The 25,667-nt window shown below is 37.7% G+C and overlaps 1 protein-coding gene and 1 long non-coding RNA gene across 2 annotated transcripts in view; one reads left to right on the top strand and one right to left on the bottom strand.

Annotated features, from left to right (window-relative positions):
• The window catches only part of LOC134668850 (cyclin-dependent kinase 14), a 164,527-nt gene that overhangs the window by 97,978 nt on the left and 40,882 nt on the right, over positions 1-25,667 (top strand). Inside the window, exon 5 of the mRNA XM_063526320.1 lies at positions 17,482-17,681. Coding sequence (XP_063382390.1) covers positions 17,482-17,681 — 200 coding nt within the window. The remainder of the gene's footprint in view (positions 1-17,481; positions 17,682-25,667) is intronic.
• Positions 1-25,667, bottom strand: part of LOC134668852 (uncharacterized) — a 223,281-nt gene that overhangs the window by 190,102 nt on the left and 7,512 nt on the right. The gene's annotated exons all lie outside the window — the stretch shown is intronic.

The following is a 25,667-nucleotide window of genomic DNA, read 5'->3' as shown; positions in this document are numbered from 1 at the left end:
CTCGTTACCTGACTGCGGCCAGACAGGTGGCTTAAAACAGCAACGGTCCCAGTTTTAGAAAAAGGACACAGGGCACAGTGACGGAAGTTAAGCCCATACAGGTAAATTACCCATCACTTTTACAAATGTACAGACCATCTGGTCACATACTAATCAAAACTACAAAGTCCGCGTAAGTAATTAGGACTAAAACTACTTCCCAGACATACAGTGTTGCCAATAAAAACCGTAATCATCACTAACGACATACGCGTCATTAGTGATCTCTTTAATGCCGCGCTAATCATCGTTAATCATCACTAATTGCATCTTTCTCGAGTGCGGGCATCATTGCGAGCCGTGTCGTGTAGTGTCGTACGCATAAACTTAGACCCCTACCCATTAGATAGCACGTTCCTCACCCTAAGTTACCTTCTGATAAAGATACCTATTTGGAAAAATACTTCAAATGGCTTTAGAATCATTGACAGAAAGGACACCGTTACTCTTGCTGGAATATTTACCTCCCTGTCTGTTAATTTGAGCCCGAAATCCTCCAACGCATTTACTCAAAATTGCTGGAATTTTTGCCTGTTTGTCGGTCAATTTGGGCCCGAAATCCTTGGAAATCTTTGGAGGACCAACTCGATTGTTCAAAACTGCAGACAGGACGGACGTCTAGCATTCACCACTTATTCTGAATAGGTGGTTTCATTCCAATTAAGTATGTGAGCTTGACCGCTCAGTCAATTAGAAATGAAATGACTTGTAGTAAGTACAAAATGTTCACGGCTCAATTCGTCAACATTTCTAAGTATCGAAGCATTTATGTGTGGTGTGTATATTATGTACTTTATACTTAACATTTTCATATTGTCAATATTATCATAGTATGGATTGCGTGCGCATGAAGCGATGATAAAATTTCATTTTTTTCGCGAAAATGAGTAGAACTATTTAAAAAACCCATCTAGAACTGTAGAACTATTAGGGATGCTACTAGAACTCTCAAAAAAGATCTGAGATGCTAGATATCACTTGATATGCTAGGTTCACTGACACACGCTTCATACGGAATCTTTCGGATGTAGTCTACGCGCACGCATTAGCTTCGTCGCATTGCGGCGTTATCGTGCCCTTGTCGTTATTGCTCATTTCCCGCTGTATTGTCGTTTGAGGTTCGGAGAAATGTCTTGGCGGTTCGTGAAAATCGTTATCGTTACCAATGGTAATAATGTTTACACCCTTCTTAGGTCTTAAGAATACAACACAAACAAAAGGCCTGCGAATTTTTCTCGAATTGTTCCGAACCTTGTATCAAGTGCCTTGGAAAGATTACCTTTTTCCGATAGAACATAACTAGGTATAACAAACGCTCTCAATTTCGATACAATCTAGAACTACATTAAACACAACCTGATATTAGACTTCTGGCCCCGTAGACAAGATGCCAATCGCTAACGCTCCGTAGCGAACGAAACCCAACTGTCACTGTCACACTAATGTGGAAGAGTGATAGAGAGACTGAGCGATTTGATGGCGAAGCGCAAGCGATTGTCACCTTGGCTAGGCCGCCTGTATCCTGAACTTTATGGAACAGAAGAGACTAGTCGTATCTTTAATAATAAGGACTGTTCATTTTATTAAGCGGACACACAAAAAAGTATAAATTACATTTTTTTTATTCTGGAATCGCTTTATTTAGATAAATATAATAAAAACGGAAACCAACGCAAAACATTTTAATGTAAATATAGTATAATATAATAACATCGGTAAGATTTTCGTACTTTTACACGGTTGCGCCGTTCAAGTGCCTGCACATCAATTTTTGACACTTTTTGACAAGTTGTAAACAACATTCGTTTGAATTCTTTCAATGTTTTAGCTTCTCATCTACCCTTTTTTAAGTGCATCTTCACATTGGTCTAGTGCCACTCGATGGAGTGGAGCTCCGGGCAATTAGATGAGTTGACTTGTTTTTGAACGAAATCAATGTTTTTCAAATTCAGTAGCTTCACTTTCTGACCAGCATAGTGGGCACTTGCCAAATCAGGCCGAAATGAAGAGGTGACATTATGCGTCTGATAGACGGAAAGTACTCGTTATTAGATGCATTATTTTCTGTAAATGTCGCAACCAAAGTTCATGTCGCAAAATAGAACAAACTTTTTAAGGCCACAGGAACCAATTGCCTGCCAGACAAGGACTTTCTTCATGAATTGGTCAATTTTGATGTTACTCTCCTCGTCGAATATATGATCTTCTACAACGGCATGGTAGCATCAGGGCCATTGGTAACGTACTACAGCAACATTTTACGCATTTTCCGTTGTCCATTAAAATGCTACGAAATTTATCTTAATGTAAAATGTAGTACAGTTTGACGCTTCTTTTTTTCGATTGCTTTCGCTGCTCTGTAATTCTTTTGTCCATTTTTTTCTTTCTATGGGTCCATTTATTGTACATACTTCTTATATTTTAATCTGTGCCTACTCTAACGCCTGCTGTCTTAGAAATTTCGCGAACCGATAAGTAATTTATTGATTTTAACAGCCGCATGACAATACTTTTGTTTCTGGATTGGCCGGGCCGCTTCTGTGCCGGGATTTTGTAAAATCTTCAAGCATATGATGCTCTGCAAATGTTTTAATTATTTTATTCACGTTTAACTTGGAAAATTTGTACATATTTACGATTTTTCGCAGTGAATACTAGCCTGTGCATCCTTATTGCAGAACTAACTTGCTATGTTCCAAATTTGTTCGGTCCTTCGGGAAAAATATTTGACTATTATGGGAACAAATATGTAGCAATTGATAAATGAGGGATTGTTAATTATATTGTTATGAGCTGTACGTCAATTGATTTTAAATTCGCCGATTAAAAGAGGTGTAAGAGTGTCCGCTTAGTAAACTGAACAGTCCTTATGCGTGTGTATGACCAAACATTACCCCTTACACTGTCCACAAATGTTCACTCAAAATTGAAAACTTTTACCTGAATGTGGGAATAAACTAAAAGCAAAAGCGCTGAAAAATTTCCGTTGAACAGGTGAGCGTAGTTTAAAGCAATTAAGCAGTTCCACAAATGTACTTAAACTAATTTAATTACACAATGTTTAAAACACGTACAAAAAGCATTAAAAACAATCTCTGAACTTCGCTACTAAAGTTAGGCCCGAAATTACCAACAATTTCGTTCAGAAGAGTGTTGTTTTAGTTAAATCATCAATTATCATTAGCGGTCGCCCTTTATTGGGATCGCGGCACTTGTACAGGCGACACGACAAAAAAGCAATTAAGACCTTTGATCTAGATGAAACGGTAGAATTATAAATTATAATGAACAGAAATTTGATTCGAATAATAAAATTATTATTGACCCGAGCGAAGTATGAGCGTTACGACGCGCAAGGGACGTAGTCGTAGGTAAAAATGTTTTTATTTAACCCTTTACCAAAAATGTTTTTATTTAACCCTTTTACCAGGTTGACAGTTCAAAAATGACAATCTAAGGGGTCATCCATTAATTACATCACACGTTTAGGGGGAGGGAGGGGGTCATGAAAATGTGACATATTGTGACATGGGGGAGGGGGGAGACACAAACTTTGTGACGTCACTTTAACTTTATCAGTAACCGAAAATTTATTTAAATTATTTTATTCGCTGTACATTTAAATAACAAGTTTTTAAAACGATAATCGTTTTTATTCGTTTAATTATCTTTCCTAAGCAGTTTTAGGTTATAAAATTACTAATATTTATGTCGTTAAAATATTTTGATAAAATATTAATAATACTTAGGTAATTACTTAATTCGATTTGGCGATTTCGTAGAAAAAATGTGACGTCACACTAGGGGGGAGGGGTTTGCCAAATGTGACCAAGTGTGACAAGGAGGGGGGAGGGGTCAAAAAACCTAGAAATTCGTGTGACGTAATTAATGGATGACCCCTAATGTCGAGTCGAGAAAAGTAAATGTTTGAAGTGCCGTATGTGGGAAATATATATCCCTTAGCCTGGTAAAGGGTTAAACGAGAATTAAAGCCGTATTTCGTCAAAAGTAGTCTAAGTAATAGGAAAGTGAAAGTATAAAGGTAAATTTGTGACAGGTTAGTGACTTGTGTCATTAAAATTATTATTCGCTATTTATATTTTAATCAGCATGACTGTGCTAGTATTATTTGCAATTATGTGAAATCCGCTTAGAAACATAGATTGGTATATGTTATTTACAATCGGAATCTCTTCTCTCTGTCAACGCACTATTCATAGTGTTTAATACTTGATACTGTTAGGTTCAGTCATTTCATCTCTTTCCCTCGTTCAGCAAAATTACTTGTGAGTAATTATGAAGTCAAGTTATGTACTGCTTAAATATTTCATTGTAACTTAGGGTTACCAGATGTCAGGAATTTTCCTGACATGTCAGGAATTTTGGCTGTTTGTAAGGAATGCGGACGGAATACGAAAATGTCAGGAATTTCAATGAATGATACATTATTCAAATTTACTTGCATAAATCCGAAACAAATCAAATTTAAACAATGTATCAAGCATACATAGATAGATACGCTTACGGTTAGCCCCTCCTCCCTCCCCGTTACCGTTATGAGCGCCAGGAAAAATATTAGCTAATCAAGAATTTTGTCAGGAAATCCCAAATTTGGATCTGGTAACCCTTTGCAACAAAGACACTTGCTAAGGGCCCGATTCGGATTTTGAAATAGATATCGATTAGATATCTTTTAGACATCACCAAGATACGATAACGATATGTTTAAGATCTAACCTGTCAAATTTGACATTTGCGCGATTCTGGAGATACTCTTGAACGATTTCCTCAGGATATGACTTAGAGATCCAATTCATATCTAATACAATCTTACGCTATCTAACGTAAAAGTGACATTAGCTGCCCGAATTTCGCTGCAAAAGAGAACTAGTTGATATCTAAACTATAACGTATCTAGAATGGATCTAGTACGTGTCGTGTCTTGTGAATATCTTGAAGTTCAAATACAGCAGTAAGATTCAGTCATTTCCTCTCCGCACTTTCAGCTAAAGGACCCACAATGGCCTCCCTCGATTATGTTATCTCGTTTCTCAAGGAAAATTGTTTTTATCCCGGCCCCTGCATACAATATAAGATTTACCAGAGTAAATTCTTAATAGAAGCTGTAATGAAAGTGTAAACAGGCTTGCGGAGATAAACAAGGGTTTATCTACGTATTTGAGATAACTCGGTTGTTTACTACGAGTTAACTTATCTCATTCGCTGCTAAGTTAGATACACTTGATTCTCTATATAAGTATAGTCCGACTGTCTGTCTGTCTGTCAACAGGCTGTAACTCGAGATCCGTGATAGCTAGACAGTTGAAAATTTCACAGATGATGGTATTTTTGTTAACAACAAATACTAAAAACGAGATAAAATAAATACTTAAGCAGGGCTCCCATACAACAAACGTGATTTTTGTCGCTTCTTGCGTAATGGTACGGAACCCTTCGTGCGCGAGTCCGACTCGCGCTTGGCCGGTGTTATTTATTATCTTCTCCTTTAGCCCCCTCCAGACTATGCGCGTGAATCGCGGGCGAAGCCGCGAACGCGAGTGTGGAGTCCAGAACGCAGACCTGCGAAATCGACTCCACACTCGCGTTCGCGGCTTCGCCCGCGATTCACGCGCATAGTCTGGAGGGGGCTTTTCACGCAAGCTTTGATGAATCAACGTGAACGCTCGTAGCAGTCGTAGCGCTACGCCGTAGCCCCGTAGTACTTATCTTTCCTGCGCTTATCGACAAACGCCAAATACGCAAAAAGTAAAAATGTATCTGGATGACAGATGCGATGAAGTCATGTCTTCATTTCCATACAAAATTTGACAGGCGAACTTATTCGAATTATAGTTATTCGATCTATCTCCGATATGCTACCGATCAGTTGCTAAAGTGACATTTCTTCAACCAATTACGTCACTTTTGACTCTGACAGATCAGGGCTATAACCGCGAAAATGGAAGTTCGCAAATTGCGGGCATCTTTCTCTGTCACTCTAATTACGCCTTCATTGGAGTAAAAGAGAAAGATCCCCGCAATTTGCGAATTGCGAATTTCGGTAGCCCCTCAGAGTCATATCGCAAACAGATGGAATAACTGAAATTCAAATATACTTTCGCCAAAATTTCGTAAAATAGAGTGGCTATTTTGAAATGCCGAGTGAAGATGTATGTTTAACGAAACCGAGAAAAAGTTTCTACTCATGTGGTAGGTATTTTTTCTTAGTTTCGTTCACTGTAGAAAAATACACGTGATGTTTCCTTATACCCCCTTCTCCAACGTGATCTGTCGTGATTTTTCGTGTTCCCAATATCGAACCTCGCGTGATTTGTGCACAAGCCCTTTTCACGCGTAACCTGATCCGCTACTTTTGACGCTGACTGTACCATCCGCAGCATACTTATAGGTATATATACTCATATTCATCGACGATTCGTCTAAAAGTTGGCTCAGAGCGCTCACTAATTCTCCTCGTTATTGAGAAAAAAACCGGGCAAGTGCGAGTCGGACTCGCGCACGAAGGGTTCCGTACCATAAAGCAAAAAAAAAACGGAAAAAATGCAAAAAGAAAACGGTCACCCATCCAAGTACTGACCACTCCCGACGTTGCTTAACTTTGGTCAAAAATCACGTTTGTTGTATGGGAGCCCTAAAGATTTAAATCTTTATTTTATTCTGTTTTTAGTATTTGTTGTTATAGCGGCAACAGAAATACATCATCTGTGAAAATTTCAACTATCTAGCTATCACGGTTCGTGAGATACAGCCTGGTGACAGACGGACGGACAGCGAAGTCTTAGTAATAGGGTCCCGTTTTACCCTTTGGGTACGGAACCCTAAAAAAGTAAATCCTTTTGATCGTACGTTCCATTTGGATTAGTGCGGCAGAATGAACTCCCAAATAGTTTCTGTTAGTATACGAAGCTGAAGCTTAATTCAACTCTAAGCATTTCTAGCCTAAAGTGGCTTACGAACTTTCGAATTAGGACCTAAAACCTTACGAATTAGGTATTTGTCGAAAATATTTGTTCAGTAATTCCCAATACGACACTGCCGTATTCGAACTTCAAGATATTCACAAGAGACGACACGTTCTAGATCCATTCCAGATACGTTATAGTTTAGATATCAACTAGTTCTCTTTTGCAGCGCAATTCGGGCAACCAATGTCACTTTTACGTTAGATAGAGTAATATATCTATTAGATGTGAATTAGATCTCTAAGTCATATCCTGTGGAAATCGTTCAAGAATCGCGCAAATGTCAAATTTGACAGGTTAGATCTTAAACATATCGTTATCGTATCTTGGTGATGTCTTAAAGATGTCTAATAGATGTCTATTTCATAATCCGAATCGGGCCCTTAATCTCCATTGCCGATTGACAAACATATGTTTACCATTATGTACCTTATTCCTTCGTAATAAGGCGCAACGTGAAAATACGCAGCTTCATTTAATAAGCAACCCCAATCCTGTCAACACTCGATAAACGTACAGTCAGCAGCAGAAGTTGCTAAGCGGGCCAGGTGTTCAAAATTACTAGAGTTGCAACGGATAGTTGTTTGGCCGGATACCGGATACCGGATATTCAGCCTGACTATCGGCCGAATATCCGGTATCTGGCCGCCGAATATTCGGCCAGCGGAACTATTACCTACATTTCGGTTTTACAGGTGCGCATTCTGCAGGTTTGACCTGTTTCCTAGTGAACGTTCGCGCGGACACATTTCTAGGTTCGAAATGAGTGCGCGTGCAAGTCAGTGGAATGTTTAAATTGTTTTAAAATAATAAACAAGTACGATTATGATCAAGACTGTTTCTTAAATCCAATTATATTACTCCGAAACCAAGCAATATTACTATCCGGTATCCGGCCGGATAGTATGTTACTATGCGGTATCCCGGCCGGATAGGCCGGATACCGGATAGTAACCGAATATCCGGTGCATCTCTAAAAATTACCTTGACGCGACTTTATTTGTTAAGATAATAAGAGCGTGTCAATGTAAGTTTGAACACCTCGCCCGAGTCGCCCGCTTCGCCGCTGCTGACTGTACAGCCCTAACAAGTGACGGTTAAGTCAACCATAACATACGTTCGCGTATAGTACAATTTGAAAGCAGTACTTTGACTTTATAGGCCAGTACGAAGGTAATTCACCCTTTTGTGACCTGCGTTGTAAATGTAATGTAACCGTAGAGTACATCGTGGAAAAACTGTGGCGCAATACTCAAAACATAAACAGAGATCACTTTGATGTGTTAGGTTTATGCTTTGATATATTGCATAATATTCATTCATCAAACATTGCATTATAAATTATATGTAGACAGGGTTAGGCTATTTGCCGCTTTCTTAAAGACTATAGTTGACGAAATATAAGTGGCGCCTATTCGCCATATAAGTTGAGAGATCGGTGCTAAACTTATATTTAGACTTAGAGGATATAACCAAACGGAGACGCCATGTCTGTAATTTTCGGTACAAAATAGTCTGCCGATTTGTGCGGGGGGAGGGGCACGTCAAATGTATACGTAACGTAAAAATAGCCATGTCAGATAAACGTCAGTCCATGCAATGTGTATGACCATTGGTCGCCTATTTTCGGCAGAGGGGAACGCCTGTTAATGGCTACTCCGTTTGGCTAAATATTTAGATCTACGTTGCTAATTCAAATATCTCGTTTTATAGTATTCCGTGAATTACTGAGGATAGTATAAAGTTAAACAACTGATTAACAATAACTTTACTACATGTAAGTACGGTTGACGCTTGTTGCCCGTATTGGTCTATGGCATGAGCAAATAAACACAGCATGAATATTTATCGACCAATCACGCGGCTCGTACAATTTGGACTTGATTATACGTCGGGGCATCGCCTTTGTTTATGAGACGGACTACATATGCGGCTGAAACATTTAATTGATATAACAATGACGCGTATTCTGATTGCAATGACAGGTTATGAATTTGATCTGGATTGATTGTGTACGTGATCTGTCCAGTGTCAAAAGTGACGTTTCTGGTTGAATAAATATCACTTTGATCATTCGTTATCGAATCCATATCTAATTCATAACCTGCTGTTACGATCAGAATACCGTCATTACTACTAATACCTATTCTTAGCAGATTTATGTGTCATACGCATTTGGATCCCTATTCTGAATAAATATTTCGTAATTTATTTCACAATATATGGGCTTATACAAAAATCCTTACTTATACATATTATGCGAATGTGTCTGTATGTCTGTCTGTTACCTCTTCATTGTTGTGAAATTTGGTGCGTTCAAACGTTTCAGTCCCGGTAAAAGATTGCATAGTTTTTTTTCGGAAATCAACCCTCGAGGAGATGTAATGGGGGTAGGAATTTACTATTGTATTCGGATATGGAAGGTAGCTACTTATTCTACGCAGACGGACGAAGACGGGGGCAGCTAGTAACATAATATTTCAAACCATGTTTCCCGTTTCCCGCTTTCCTCAACAAAGCGGGTAAACGCTGGGATCAGAGGGCCTACTGCGTACCTCGTTCGACGTGTTACCTCCCTGTCACACTTACGTACGTATTCACAAGTGCGACAGAGTGGCAACACGTCGAACGTGGTTCGCGGTAGGCCCTCTGCTACGAGCGTAGCGCTACGAAAACGCGGCAGTGAATGTGTTACAATAAAGGGCGAGTCTGCACAGTTACATCTTGCCTAAAATGAGTAGAAATTAAAGCAACATTGTAGTGTCATCCCGTTTTCTTATATATATTGGTTTGAAAGGGACGAGACTACAGTGTTGCCACTTTTTAGGGTTCCGTACCCAAAGGGTAAAACGGGACCCTATTACTAAGACTTCGCTGTCCGTCCGTCCGTCCGTCCGTCCGTCCGTCCGTCCGTCTGTCACCAGGCTGTATCTCACGAACCGTAATAGCTAGACAGTTGAAATTTTCACAGATGATGTATTTCTGTTGCCGCTATAACAACAAATACTAAAAACAGAATAAAATAAAGATTTAAATGGGGCTCCCATACAACAAACGTGATTTTTGACCAAAGTTAAGCAACGTCGGGAGGGGTCAGTACTTGGATGGGTGACCGTTTTTATTTTTGCTTTTTTTTTGTTTTTTTTTTTTGCATTATGGTACGGAACCCTTCGTGTGCGAGTCCGACTCGCACTTGCCCGGTTTTTAATTTCTACTCTTTTTTGGCAAGCTGTAATAGTCCGACTACTCATAATTAAAATAAACAATGCCTCACATTAGGTCACTCAACTGTTAATGACACTTTTGAACTCTATTTATATAGCGACAAAGGTTAATTTCGCGACTAGTTCCCCTGGGATTAATCGGACTACCAACGAGCCTGCTTAGTATGTAAACAAGTTATTGTTTCACTGCCAAGGGGAATCTTATAAAATTCCATGAATGAATAAACAAGCAATTTGTGGTTGTGTTTGTTTTGCTTGGACACGGCTGTTTGGTTTTTTGAGGAGACAAATACAGGGTGTCGGGTTCAGAAAAAAAAAGGGTGTCGGGTTCAGTAAGGATCAGATCAAGGACCATGACAGTAGGCAGTTTGCGCAAACTTGAATTACACGAATTTTGGACCAAATAGAGTGAATAGGCTATTACTGAACCGGTGAGCTCCATCTTAGGCCCTGTCTTCACTTTCCATCAGGTGTGATGGATGTGACTAGGGCCAATCGCCGATCAGTTTATAAAAAAAGGAATTGGGTCGATCAACTATTTCTTGTTGGTATTCTGTCCCATCAGCCAGGAGACAATAGTATCATTGTTTCTTAGAAGAGCTGCTATACCATGTTCTACAAACGTGCTTAGTAGATGTCCTATTATGGAAAGGCCTTATACTCGTAACTACCAAAAAATTCAAGTTTGGTTCATTTAAATACGAAATAACTAGTATTTTAAGAGTGGTCACTCTCAGGAGACCGTAACCATGGCAACTAGTGACAAGAAAAAGTGGATCCACCCAATTAAAACGATTTCTGGTAATTCGTTATTGGAAAAAATCTAATTTAATTATAATTGGCCTACATATATTCCATCGATATTGGAAGTACCTACATTATTAATATTATTATTCCCAATATTGGACTTTACCTTATTAAAACATAATTTTAGTGTGTTTGATCAGTGAAATAGGGAAAATATATTTTGGGCTAAATCTGTACATTTTGGCGTGTTTGATCAGTGAAATATTTTGGGATAAAATTAATATATCTGTACCCGAATTTATGTTCTGGGAAATATATTTTATGCTTATATTCGTTGTTATATTTGATCAACTAGAATACCTGGCGTGTGTATTAAAATTCCTTGTAACGATCGAATATTTTGACCAAACGGACGCAATCATAATAATGGAATAAATGGATTGGCATTCCATCCACTCTAGACGTTTAGGTGCCATGTGAAACCTTACTTTGTCCTTCGTAGTGTCAGTTTGTACAACTATCTCTATTTTTATATAGTCTCACGGTTGTTGCATACATTGCATTATTACAACAAAACTCCATTCAAAGATTTTCTAAAACTCGCTTGCCTCGCCCGGGACTCGAACCGACTAAATATTCCAAAAAATAAACACTTGCAATTTTATTCTACTAGTCGATACAGTTAACGTTAATGATAACATTTCTCCAAGAAACATTAGGTCTTAAACTCGTCTGTCGTACAAAATATCCATAAAATCTAACATTTAGTACTCAAGATTTTTTTAGACAAGCCAAATTGATGAAAAAAAGAAAAATCTTTAAATGCAGTTTTGTTTCTTTTTAAAAATAAAGGAATGTCCTTTATGTAAAATGAGCTACGTACTTTATCCAGGACCCGACTTATTTTTCCACACTGTATACCTGGTTAACAAAACAACTAAATTACTAATTCAATATCAATAAAATGTGCATGCATCGCCAACCTTTTTACCTGTATTCACCACTAACAAACGATTAACAAATGTCACACTGAGCACGCACAATTTCAAAGCTTTGTGTGTTAATAATAATTTAGGCTAATTGCCATTTGTTCGGGCCTCACAACGAAAGACGCCTGTCCATTTTAATTAGTGACACACTGCGGAACTCTGAAATGACGCAGTATTTTCAGGGGTAATAAACATTTTTATTTGGTTATGAAAGGGCCCGATTCGGATTTTGAAATAGAGATCTATTAGATATCTTTTAGACATCACCAAGATACGATAACGATATGTTTAAGATCTAACCTGTCAAATTTGACATTTGCGCGATTCTGGAGATACTCTTGAACGATTTCCACAGGATATGACTTAGAGATCCAATTCACATCTAATAGATATCTTACTATATCTAACGTAAAAGTGACATTCGTTGCCCGAATTGCGCTGCAAAAGAGAACTAGTATCAAATATCAAATATCAAATATCAACATTTATTCAGCAAATAGGCCACAAGGGCACTTTTACACGTCAACATTGAATTTACATAAAAGCAAAAATAATAGTTGATATCTAAACTATAACGTATCTAGAATGGATCTAGTACGTGTCGTCTCTTTTGAATATCTTGAAGTTCAAATACGGCAGAAAGACACGGGCCTGTACGTCAGTATGACGGATAGCTACGTGCATTCAAACCGTCAAAAGCCTATCGTAAAACACCCCACCCCTGACATGAAAGTAATGGCGATAGTAAAGCGATCGTACATTTTGATAATATGTGGATGAAATAGGTTTTTATGTCGGCCAGGAGATTAAATTAGGTCAATTGAAGATAAATTTTTTTTATTGAACTTTTATTAAGACTTGTGGAAATGGTTATCTATTGACATTTGAAATATATAGTTATGGTGACATCTTTAAATATATCGACACGCCCCTTTTCATTCTTATTCATTCACATTCTTCCATCTCGCTCACTCTTTTTCTCATAAATATATTCGATCTCATTTTCATGTCACCCGCATTTTTGCCGGCCTACTTTAAAAGCAAATTAAAAAATATCTGTCATTGGTAAAAATGTCAACCCCTGCAAAATTTACTGAGGTGAGGTCGGCCACATTAATTCGTAATTAGTAGCCATAACCCCTTTTTATCTTCGCGCTGCGCTCTCTCTGGTCCAGTCGCCATCAGATATATATGAGCGGTCAAGGCGCTCACAAATATCTGAACACGCGTCTATTGTCAAGGCGTTAGAGTGCGTGTTCAGATATTGTGAACGCCTTGGCAGCTCCGATATATCTGATGGCGACTGTCCTTCGATATCGCTTCTTCAGATGAACTGCTTAATTTACTGAGCCATTCAAGTTCGTCATGCAGGTGATTGTCATATTACACCGAGCGTTTTATTGTTCATTTTGCAAGTAAGTATGTTTATTTATGTAGAATGACTAATTTCATTATCACCATAGGTGTCGTTAGATTCGTCTCAGTTGTACTATATTACAAAAGTTGGAAAGTTTTTGTGATCAAGTATACATACATATTATAATGCTTATGCTATAATAGGAGTATTCTGATTGTAATCATTGGCCTTTACGTCTATTGCAGACGATTTATGGTGTAACATACATTACACCGCCTGGGACGGAATTAAGGAAACGCAGGGATGCCCAGCACCTGCATTACCCTCTCGGCTTCACTGTCTTATGCCACAGGAAAGGCGAGCCAATACGTGTGGAGACAGGTCAGCTGCAGGAATCTGCCGCATATTTCAGGTTGGACCCTACTCGCGCCTTACGGAAACTCCATTCCGGGTTTTATTTTGGAGTATCCTTCTCCTAGATGGATTGCAAAACAATGCTAAGAGGACCATCTCCCCTGTGACAAAATAGCTTCTTACTTCGTTTGTGGACTTAGTCGCCTCGTACGACACCCTATCCTATGTGAAGGTTGGCGCTATTCTAAAAGCCGGCCACCACACGTAACGGCACAACTCGGCACTGTGATACGTGCCAATCGATAACGTGTTATGATCTGGATTTGTTATGGATACATATGATCTGTCTGTGTCTTATTCTGGTTAAATAATCAAGTTCAAAACGTTCAAATACCCAAAATATTTTTTGAAGAGATAAAAAAAAATAAAGGAAGATTTTTCGCTGAAATGTTTCCACTTGAAGCGAGTGCATATTACCCGTATGAGCGAAGAGACGGGTAATAAGCGGAGTCCTTATTATGCCATCCCGTCGCTCCCTCAACCGTCACGAGGTGCTCAGTCAAGCGAATAGCCCGATTTCTATACTAATTTCCAATATATGTAGTACCTTTAATCTTTAAACATAAAAAAAAACTTTATGATTTATAACAGTATTTATAAAATGGTAACTAATTGATTAGTGTTATTTTTTAACCTACGTTATACTTTACTAGGTACTCAAAAATATAAAAGCGCCCTTACACTGAGAGAAAAATCATCACCAGGAATTAAAAAACAGTTCTGTACTGGGGGAAAAAATGAAGTTTTAGTAATAATTATGGACGTTTCACTATTTCTGTAAAGTTTATTTATTTCTACAAACAGCTCAGTAATCCCAAATATAATTTCAACAAACAGATAATAGAAATTGCAAGAACTAATAGAAATTGCAAAAGTCAATTTGTTCCTATTAGTTAACTCTCCTTGTCCCCGGATTAAGTTTATTTTTGTAATTCTAAGTGTATTTTTGTTGTACTTTTCTCTCAGTGTACGGCCTATTTGAATATATGAAATATAAGGATCGTCACATTCAAAATCGACAGTCCAAACATTCCCATTTATAAATTATTAGCAAGACCACGGTCTAAATAACGATATGAATTACTACTAATTGCGGCTTGTGGCCAATCAATCATTAAAATTTAATTAACTGATAGCTAATTGATGGGTTTAATTACGTTATGTATTTGCGAGCTAACATATGCCTTGATAAGGTACCTATAGTATCAGTAGGTACAAAATAAACCTTCATTCATCACTACACCTTATTAACGAAAGTCCCCCGCCGGTTTTGTGTATTTATGTGTTTCTAATGTTCGCGATAAACTTATAAACTACTGAACGGATTTTCATGCGGCTTTCACCTATCAATAGAGTGATTCTTGAGGAAGGTTTAAAGTGTATTTGTTAACCCGTGCGAAGCCGGGGCGGGTGGCTAATAAGTATATAAGTGTTTTCTGTAATTTGGCACGTTCAGCCATAACGAAGGGTCCTCGGGGTCCTCAGGCCACCCCAGTCACCTACATGCTCGCTCTACTATAAAAATAATCAACTCGCACGCGAGCCTCACGTTCCATCACTCATCCGTTATTGCCTATGTAATCGTTATCGTTATGGCTACTATTAAGTTTGCTACGTATTTGATAAGTTATTATTAATTTCGCAAGTTTCTGAGAGACGAGTCTCGGGCAAGTCGGGTGGAAGTTACTGGATCTGTTCAATTTCAACAATACTCGTAGTTCTATTGATGTCTAAACTTCCCTAGCGAAGAGACTTGTGGTCCGAATTGCTACAATATTAATTGTTGAGAACTACTTTTAATAAGTACTAAAGTAATTATTTGCGATAGGTCTTAGGAGACACCAAGATTTTAAAAAGTGAAAATGGTAGCAAAATTCTATTGTTAAAACCCAGTTTTACTTAGATACATTACGAAGGGTAAAAGTCGTTTTTCTAAAGTTTAAAGAGTGAAAATATTTTAAAATATAGACTCATATTTATTAAAACCTGTCACGTAGTATTCGTACAATCATTCTGTTGGTAATTGGAGGATTCCGTGGCCTTAATTGGATTTGAGCCAATAATTCCCAGTATTCCCATATTGATTGAGTTGATCACGTATATTCACAGCGACCCGACTGGATTTTCTTTTGCGAACACAAATATATCCGCGAAAGGGTAACTAAGTATAAACATCGGAATTGCCTACGTGATTTCCATAAGTTTCTCTTTGATCGCGGACAAATCATATTCTCTGGGGCTTAATGAAGTATATTCAGATAACTCGGTAGTGATTCGTTTATCATTGAAAAAGATTTATTTGAGTCCTGGATATGCCTGATTCCACATACCAATACTATTTTACTAGTCTAAAAGATAGTTGGCACAGATTTTATTAGTGGAATTTTGGACTTATGCAGCAGAATTTTACGTTTCTAACTATTTTAAAGTTAAAGTTCAAGTAGAGGTCTGTTGTCTGCACAGTCCAATATTCCTTCTAAAACAATGATGGCATATACTGAGTTACGATCATACATATACAATAAGCTATTTCATAAAACGTATCAAGTGAAGTGACTTAAAAGGCATCCTAATGCTTAAATTACATCCCTAAAAGGTTATTTCTGAATCGATTATAGCGCCGCTGTGCTATCAGCCAGTGATTTATTCACTCGGTGTTTACTCCGCGCATCGATATCTCGTCTTTGTGACGCTAACGCGTATCCAGGCTTATTTCTCATCACTTACAGATCAGTTGCTTCGGGCAAACCAGTGTAGAAGTTTCCTAGATCTTTATGAAAAAATCTGCTGGTTTCCTAAAAGGAATGTGAGTTTGGGAAGTGTTTGGAATAACCAGAAAGTGCCCCTTGACGCGAATATCGAGACGTGAAAAATAGCTTCTAAGCAACGTCGCGGTTCAGTCGACGCGTTTTTATCCTGAATTAATTTGCTCACTAAGTGCTCGGGAGAAATTGTGTCAGGAGCTCCAGCCAGTCATTGCCGAGCCTCCCAATGTTTGTATTCTAGAGTGCTTTGATAATTTATTGGCGAAATATGAGGGAAAAAAGTGTGCCAAGTGAATTGAGATTCGTTGAATGAGCTTTTATTTATGTTGTCATCATCAGGCGCCTTTATCTCGGAGCGAACAAATGTCTTTTCGAACTTTTATTGCTGACAGAGTTCCGATGTTTCAACGTTGCGTACAAAACTGTGATAAAATGCTTGGAATGGAGGATTTTATCAGTTCATAGCGATTTATTCGTGTTTACTTTGAATCGTAACTTGTTAGTACGCTGGCAACATGACAGAGTAAGTGCCACTTGTTGCATCTGTCATCCAAATGGTGTAGTTACGTCCTATGCTGTGTAATGTTTGAATGCTCACGAAATAGCGTCGTTGCATTTTATGTCATCATACTATTTCTTAAATCAGCTTGTTTCTCTTAGTTTCTTAAGATAATATTTTAAGAACGTCTCCTTAACTTGTTAAAAATAAATATGAGAGATGAATAAATAATAATAGCTTCATTTCATATACTGGCATGAATCATGTCTTAAGTTTTATTCCCCGACCCGAAATATCTGTCTTTCTGTTTTTATTTAGTTTGGGTCGTTCCGAAGACTATTTTGTTGAAGGAACTAGTTTTCCTTAAGAAGATTTAAGTGATGAAGGACAAAACGCCAGAATCAGTTTTGTGTAAATGTTTAAGTTTTTCCTTTTAGCTTTAACTTGTTTTTTCTTTTCAACAGAATGGAGTAGCGGTGCCAACGGGGAGTACCGGGTACGGAGACAACTGTCAGTCTCGTCTGACTCCAAACTATTGGACGAGGGGGCGCGGGAGGACGCGCGGGTAGTCATGAGGCCGAAACGGCCCCCTAGACCCAAGTCCGAAGCGTTCCTCGCGCACGACCACTCCAACCGACGCACGAAGCGGTTTAGTGCCTTTGGGGTTAGTATTCTACAATCCCTTTTACTACTGTTTCTGTTACATTATTCAAAGCAAAATTTATTGATTTGAGGAATAGCGCACGAGGTAGTCATGAGGCCCAAATAACCTCCTAGGCGTTCCTCGCGCATCACGACCACTTCAATCTACGTACGAAACGGTTTAGTGCCTTTGGGATTAGTATCTTAAATCCGCATTTGACTCTACTCATTTTAATGGAAGTTGCTTGATGAAATGTCGCGCAGATAATCATGAGGCCGAAGCGGCCTCCTAAAATTAACTGAAGGATTTTTCGCGCACGAAAAACCACACGAACTTATTCATTTTGAAATCTTGTTCTGGTTAAGTAAATGAAGATATACTACTACGACGTAAATAGTAGGTCTTATAAATCACTTTAAGGTGGGGATTTCACGGACACGTGTATCGATCAACAGAAACTATATAAGGCGTTAAGAAAATAACAGGAAAACTTATATTTATCGTTCTAATAAAGTTTTATCCTGTGAAATATATCGCGCGCACTCTTAGCCAGTTATCCGTGAGTGCGGTCGTTTGTAATGAAAGTCCCGTATTACAGAATGGTGATAGATGGAACTTTGGCCTCCCCTATATTAGAGACGAGTGAATGGTAAAGACTATCTAAGGTTGCCACGGTCCCCTGGTCCGTGTTGACAGTGACTACAGTGAGGGACCGGTTTTTGTCCCTTAAGCTACTATAATTGTATACCTACGTAATCAGTTGTTGCACATTGGTGGCCCTTTACCACCAATTTGCATGCAGCACTTCTAAAGTGGCAAGCGTGCTTAAGACTACGGTTTCGCTGACCATCGGGGCCTCACCAAACTGACAATTGTCGCTTGACATTGAAAATTCACCGTACATTGCTGTTCCAACAAGTAATCATTGACGCTATGTGTGTCGCTTAAATTCAAACTCGACCCTCTCAGCAAATATCTACTACCTATTGCCTTTTCTTAATACCAAAATTGCCTAATCTGACACATGGATTTACCCGAATTTGAAGTTAGCGACTCATGTACCGTCGTTGCTTACCGACCCAGAAATGTAACAGGAAATTATCAGTGTCAGGTGTCAATTGTCAACATGGTAAAATATGCGCGAAGCGTACGCACGTACTTTTTTGTGGCGCTACCTCAATCAAGAACGATGGGTATCGTCTTGGATCGTCCCATTCGTTTTTCGTCATGTTCTTAAATTAGTCCTATTCTGCTTTCGTCGCTCATGCTACATTCGTCACAAACGTCGGTGGCTTTCAATGTAGAATGAGTGACGAAAGCAGAATAGGACTAATTTAAGAACTTGACGAAAAACGAATGGGACGACCCAAGACGAGACCGAACGATGAGCATGATTTTTATTACGATTGACACATTGACAGTCTTTATGATTGACTTGTGTCTGCTTATACAAATAGGCCGAGTAAGGACCATGGTGACGTTGATCGATCACGGAGTTCGGTCCAATTTGCACTAAATGCGGATTGTCGCTACAATCTTGAACAATCCCCGCGTAAACGATAGCATATGGGAAACCAGTGTGGGTGGGTGTAAGCCGCCTTGAAGGAATTGTGGTTATCGTACACTACAGAACAGATGGGTGGATACGTGCACTCGTACATATCGGCCCGATTCGAACTTTAAGATACGGCAGTTAATAGATCTAGAAACGATATAGTAGAAGAGCCGGCCGCAAATTTTCTAACCGACTTGATACCACGATGAAATGCACAATGGTTTCCCATAAAAGTGATGCTAAGTCCGAATTCGATAGTCTGCCACGGCGGAACTTGCCGAAAGTACGAAAAAGAAGGCCACTTCCGGTGCGAAAAAAGGGGGCTGATTTAACCCATCTGATACCGAAATAATAGTTATGGCAGCAGTTAGAAATTTACATGTAGACACATAAAAGCGAAGTCTGCCAGTATTTTTTTTGCCGGAAGTGCTTGGCAGACGCTCTCAAAGGTGGCCAGCGGGACCCCTAATTTAACCCATCTGATACCACCATGAAACCAATTCCAGTCGGTAGGTATGAACCCTCATGTCAGGAATATATAAGTCTGCCAAGGCTTTTCCTGCCGAAACACCTTGGCAGACGAGATTATGTAAGCAAGGTCGGCATCGGTTACTCTACACTAACCCATCTGATACCACCATGAAACCAATTCCAGTCGGTAGGTACGAACCCCCATTTTAGGAATATATAAGTCTGCCAAGGTTTTTCCTGCCGAAACACCTTGGCAGACGAGATTATAAACAAGATGACCATCGGTTACCGTACACTAACCCATCTGATACCGCCATGAAACCAATTCCAGTCGGTAGGTATGAACCCTCATTTCAGGAATATATAAGTCTGCCAAGGCTTTTCCTGCCGTAACACCAAGGCAGACGAGATTATGTAAGCAAGGTCGGCATCGGTTACCCTACACTAACCCATTTGATACCACCATGAAACCAATTCCAGTTGGTAGGTATGAACCCCCATTTTAGAAATATATAAGTCTGCCAAGGTTTTTCCTGCCGAAACACCTTGGCAGACGAGATTATAAGCAAGATGACCATCGGTTACCGTACAGTAACCCATCTGATACCACCATGAAACCAATTCTAGTCGGTAGGTATGAACCCTCATTTCAGGAATTTATAAGTCTGCCAAGGCCTTTCCTGCCGAAACACCTTGACAGACGAGATTATGTAAGCAGCATCCACATACGAGGGATCCGTATTTTGGGATTATACAGATTACGGACGGACATTATTAATAGCTGTAGGCTTATTTATTACTTTATGCTTATACATATTTGTATATTATTATGTTATTAATAAAATATATTTATAATTTATTAAACCTAAACTTAATACATTGGGAATTCATTACCTGCTTACGGCAGTAGTAGGGATAAGTGGGTCAGTTCTGGCTCACTGAGCCAGGCCAACAGTCCCTCCCCCTTTTTTCCCTTGTTGAGGCCCTGCAACCTTACCTTGAACCCAAACTAATGTCATTGTAGCTCGAATCTAACCTAATCTATTTTTATTGCTTTTAGAATATTTCAATTATCTACTTTTGCAAAGTTAAAGGTTGAAATCTCTATTTCGCAAAATGGAATTTTAATATGACTTTAATGTATGTGCAGTCTACTTAGTAATTGGGTTTAAAGATATAAAAACACACATTTATTTCCTATCCTAAGTATCCTATCCTAAGTTTATTCAAATAATATTTTGAACATATATAGTAATTAGACTGGTCATATTTTTCATAAAATCGATTTCGACTGGCAAAGCATATAACGTTTTGGCAACCGGGTTTTTTAACCTAATTAGACCCCGCTGAATCCGAATTTGCCGGTTGCTCAATCGAAATCTTGACCGGAAGTGAGATATTTGACATTAAAGGTCCGTTTTTTTCGTTTTTCGTAAATAACTCTTAAACGGTGGTGTATAGCAAAAAATGTTCTATTACATAAGTATTCTGCATAAAATTGCCTACAAGAAAGATTCAGTACAATTTTTCGCTAGGATCAATATTCAAAGAGATTTTAACGCGGGAAATTTAATTATAATCACTTCTAAGGTCCCGTTTTTTAGGTTTTCGTAAATAACTCATAAACGGTGGCCAATATCAAAAAATGTTGTTAGACGTTAATAATCTACACAATATTTTGAACAAGAAAGATCCAGTATACTTTTCGCAGGGATCAATATTTAAAAAGATAATAAAGAGGGAAAGTTAATTATAATATATTCTAAGGTTCCTTGTTTTTATTTTTTCGTTAATAATTTGAAAAGTATGACTCATAGCAAAAAAAAAATCTTATACATAAATAATAAACGTAAAATTTCCTACAAGAAACATGCAGAACACTTTTCGCTAGGATCAATATTTAAAAAAACAAAGCAGCGGGTAAGTTAATTATACTCAATTTTAAAGTCCCTTTTTAGTTTTTTGTAAATAACTCGTAAACGGTGTCCCATAGCGAAATAGGTTTTTAAGAATAAATTATCTACATAAAATTTCCTCCAAAAAACATCTAGAACACTTTTCTCTAGGATCAATATTTCAAGCGATATTAAAGGAAGAAAGTTAATTACAATCAGTTCACAGGTCACTTTTTTTTAGTTTTTCGTAAATAACTCGTAAACGGTGGCCCGTTGCAAAACAATATTCTACATAAATATTAAACATAAAATTGTCCACAAAAAAGGTTCTGTACACTTTTTCGCTACGATCAATATTTAAAGGGATATTAAAGGGGGTAAGTTAATTATAATCAATTTCCAGGTCCCTATTTTTAGGATTTCGCAAATGACTCGTAAAATAAGGCTCATAGCAAAATAAGTTTTTAATGTTCTTGTAAATAAATAATCGATATAAAATTTTATATGGAACACTTTTCTCTTTTTAGGGTTCCGTACCTCAAAATGAATAAAAACCGGCCAAGCGCGAGTCGGACTCGCGTTGCAAGGGTTCCGTACATTACCCAATTTTTAACAGTGTATTTTATATATGTTAAACGCGAGTGAATTGCCTTTAAAAAACCTGTAGGGATCGGTTCAAAAACTAAGTAATGTCCGACTCGCGCTTGACTGCATAATTCTAATAGGTTTTCCTGTCATCTATAGATTCTATTTTGTATATCTTTTCAAAATTTTAGACCCAGTAGTATCGGAGATAAAGCCCCCTTCCCCAAAATAAAACATTAAAATACAAAAAAATACCACCCCCCCCCCCCCTTTATCTCCGAAACTACAGGGTCTAAATTTTGAAAATAAAATAAAATAAAATAGTTATTTCCCTATATAGACGTAAACCTAAAAATAGGGACCTGGAAATTGATTATAATTAACTTACCCCCTTTAATACCTCTTTAAATATTGATCGTAGCGAAAAAGTGTACAGAACCTTTTTTGTGGACAATTTTATGTTTAATATTTATGTAGAATATTGTTTTGCAACGGGCCACCGTTTACGATTTATTTACGAAAAACTAAAAAAAAGTGACCCGCGAACTGATTGTAATTAACTTTCTTCCTTTAATATCGCTTGAAATATTGATCCTAGAGAAAAGTGTTCTAGATATTTTTTGGAGGAAATTTTATGTAGATAATTTATTCTTAAAAACCTATTTCGCTATGGGACACCGTTTACGAGTTATTTACAAAAAACTAAAAAGGGAGTTTAAAATTGATTATAATTAACTTACCCGCTGCTTTGTCTTTTTAAATATTGATCCTAGCGAAAACTGTACTGCATTATTCTTGTAGGAAATTTTACGTTTATTATTTATGTATAAGATTTTTTTTTGCTATGAGTCATACTTTTCAAATTATTAACGAAAAAATAAAAACAAGGAACCTTAGAATTTAGTATAATTAACTTTCCCTCTTTATTATCTTTTTAAATATTGATCCCTGCAAAAAGTGTACTTAATCTTTTTTGTTCAAAATTTTGTGTAGATTATTAACGTCTAACAACATTTTTTGATATTGGCCACCGTTTATGAGTTATTTACGAAAACCTAAAAAACGGGACCTTAGAAGTGATTATAATTAAATTTCCCGCGTTAAAATCTCTTTTAATATTGATCCTAGCGAAAAATTGTACTGAATCTTTCTTGTAGGCAATTTTATGCATATTACTTATGTAATAGAAAATTTTTTGCTATGCACCACCGTTTAAGAGTTATTTACGAAAAACGAAAAAAAACGGACCTTTAATGTCAAATATCTCACTTCCGGTCAAGATTTCGATCGAGCAACCGGATCCGATTCAGCGGGGTCTAATTAGGTTAAAAAACCCGGTTTCCAAAAAGTAATATGATTTGCCAGTCGCATCAAGAAGGAGAGCGATTTTGAATTTTTTTGTCTTGTCTAAATATCATTACTTATTCTGTGTACAGTGGAGAAAACGAATGAAATCATGCAATTTGATTTTGCTATTTTTAAATAAAGAGTAACTAAACAGTATTTTCCACAGTTGTTGGTAATGATACCATCTCTTACAATTTCTCTTCATGAACATTTTATGATACCAAACCTTCCAGTTTTCGCCCGAATTAATCAAAAAATTCACCAACTCCATTTACACCAACCAAATAGAAAACGGGTCCGTGTCCGAATTCGCGATCTCGAGTCCGGGTCCGCGTCCGGGTCCAGGTTCAGGTAGAAGTCGAATTCAAAATCTTGCTTGTTTTGCCAGTGGGGTAACTTGCTTAACAATCAATTAGAAAAAGACAAGTCGTCGAGGAGTTCCGTTCTGATCACCATCAGCAATACCACTTCATCAAATGCCACTGTTCTTAATGTAAATCCTTGTTTGCCTGATGAAAATACAAGAGTCACTATACAATGCCATTAAGATTTGTAGAGTTCCCTCGATTCCTTATGGATCCCATCATCAGAACTTGAGCTTCACGAAAATATGACTTAAAAATCTAACGTGCTTAACAAACATAACGAAGAGGACAAATCCCCAAACATGAGCTATGCGTCGTTGAAGAGTTCCATTCTGATCATCATCAGCAGTTTCACTTCATCAAATGTCACAATTCTGAATGTAAATGCTTGGTTTGTTTAAAATACACCAGTATCACTATACAGGGTTACTTTTTTACCGGTACAATAAATTTTACCACATCATTGGTATCGATAATAGATCACATTGCACAAATAAAAAATATTTTTTTTTTATTTCGCATCAATTAATTTATCCTTCACCAATTTAGTAACTTCTGGTTGCACTAATTACAAGGTGTCAACGGTATGACGTAAAAGGGGCGGGGCGGGGCGAGCGGCCGGCGGCGCACGATTTGACAACAAAGCATCCGGGAAACTGCGAATGCAAGGTGCAACCCTTTGACCGATAAGATAGACTAGTCCGCGCGAATCGTCCTTCGTGAGTGCACGCACGCAGTTTCTATTCCTACCCTACAGTCGAAAGTTACGCGCGCGACACGATTAGCGATGTTTACAAACCGCGAGTACTACGAAATGGTTCGTAGTTACTTTCTTAGTGGTGAAAATACAGTGGCAGCTCAGCGGATGTGAATTAGTACGATAAATGGACTCCATTAATTAGGTATGTAGGGTAGATTTCAATCATTGTACATAGTTGATTCCAATTTTTTAAATACGCCTCAATGAAAAATGTTGCAGACTTACTTCGTAATTTTATCAGATTTCGAGACCTTTTGTCATACTTCACACAAAGCAACATCTTCATTTTGACGGTCCTAATACCGTGCAAGTATGAAGGAAGAATTGGGATCAAGTAGTATTTTTTTATGTCAATACGTGCGCCGCCGCCGCTCGCTAAATCGCGCGCGATGATGTAAACAAACAGTTGCCAGTTCGTGCGTTTGCTAATTGATGCCTAAGGCATCCACATTTTCTAGTACTTTAGCGGATAAGTTCGGGCATTGGTATTTTTGTTTTTTTGTTCCCAAATAGTAGTAACAAAGAATGCTAGTATTTTTTATTTTTGGCAACAATTACGTATGTTGATTTATTGTACTGGTAAAAAAGTAACCCTGTATGTTAGGGTGGTTCAAAAAACATTTTTTTTCCTAAGGGGCACCCCCTTATTTTGTTACACTTATTATGTTGATAAATTGAGATTATAGTTGAGATAAATTAAGAAACTTGGTGTATAAGTTTCTTAATTTATCTCAACTATACTTTGTTTTTTTTTAGCATTAGAAATTAGGTAAACAATCTTGATGTGTCTTTTAATTGAAAAACACATTTTAAAAATAAGTTACGGCAAATATGTAACAATTATTAATCTAGTACGATCATTTATGAAATGAAATGAAATGAAAATGAAATGAAATGAAAACGTTTATTTTCAGGCAACTATTGGCCCATAGATAAATACCTTAAAACTAGCATACATATTAATACAAAACATATCTTAAAACTAAAAATTCAATTATGGCTGCGATGTAGTTATTTATATTCGTCTGC

The sequence above is a fragment of the Cydia fagiglandana genome, chromosome 11 (genome assembly GCF_963556715.1).
Source record: "Cydia fagiglandana chromosome 11, ilCydFagi1.1, whole genome shotgun sequence".
Taxonomy (NCBI): domain Eukaryota; kingdom Metazoa; phylum Arthropoda; class Insecta; order Lepidoptera; family Tortricidae; genus Cydia; species Cydia fagiglandana.
Note: the sequence above shows the minus strand (reverse complement) of the source record. Positions and strands in the feature narration are given on the sequence as shown.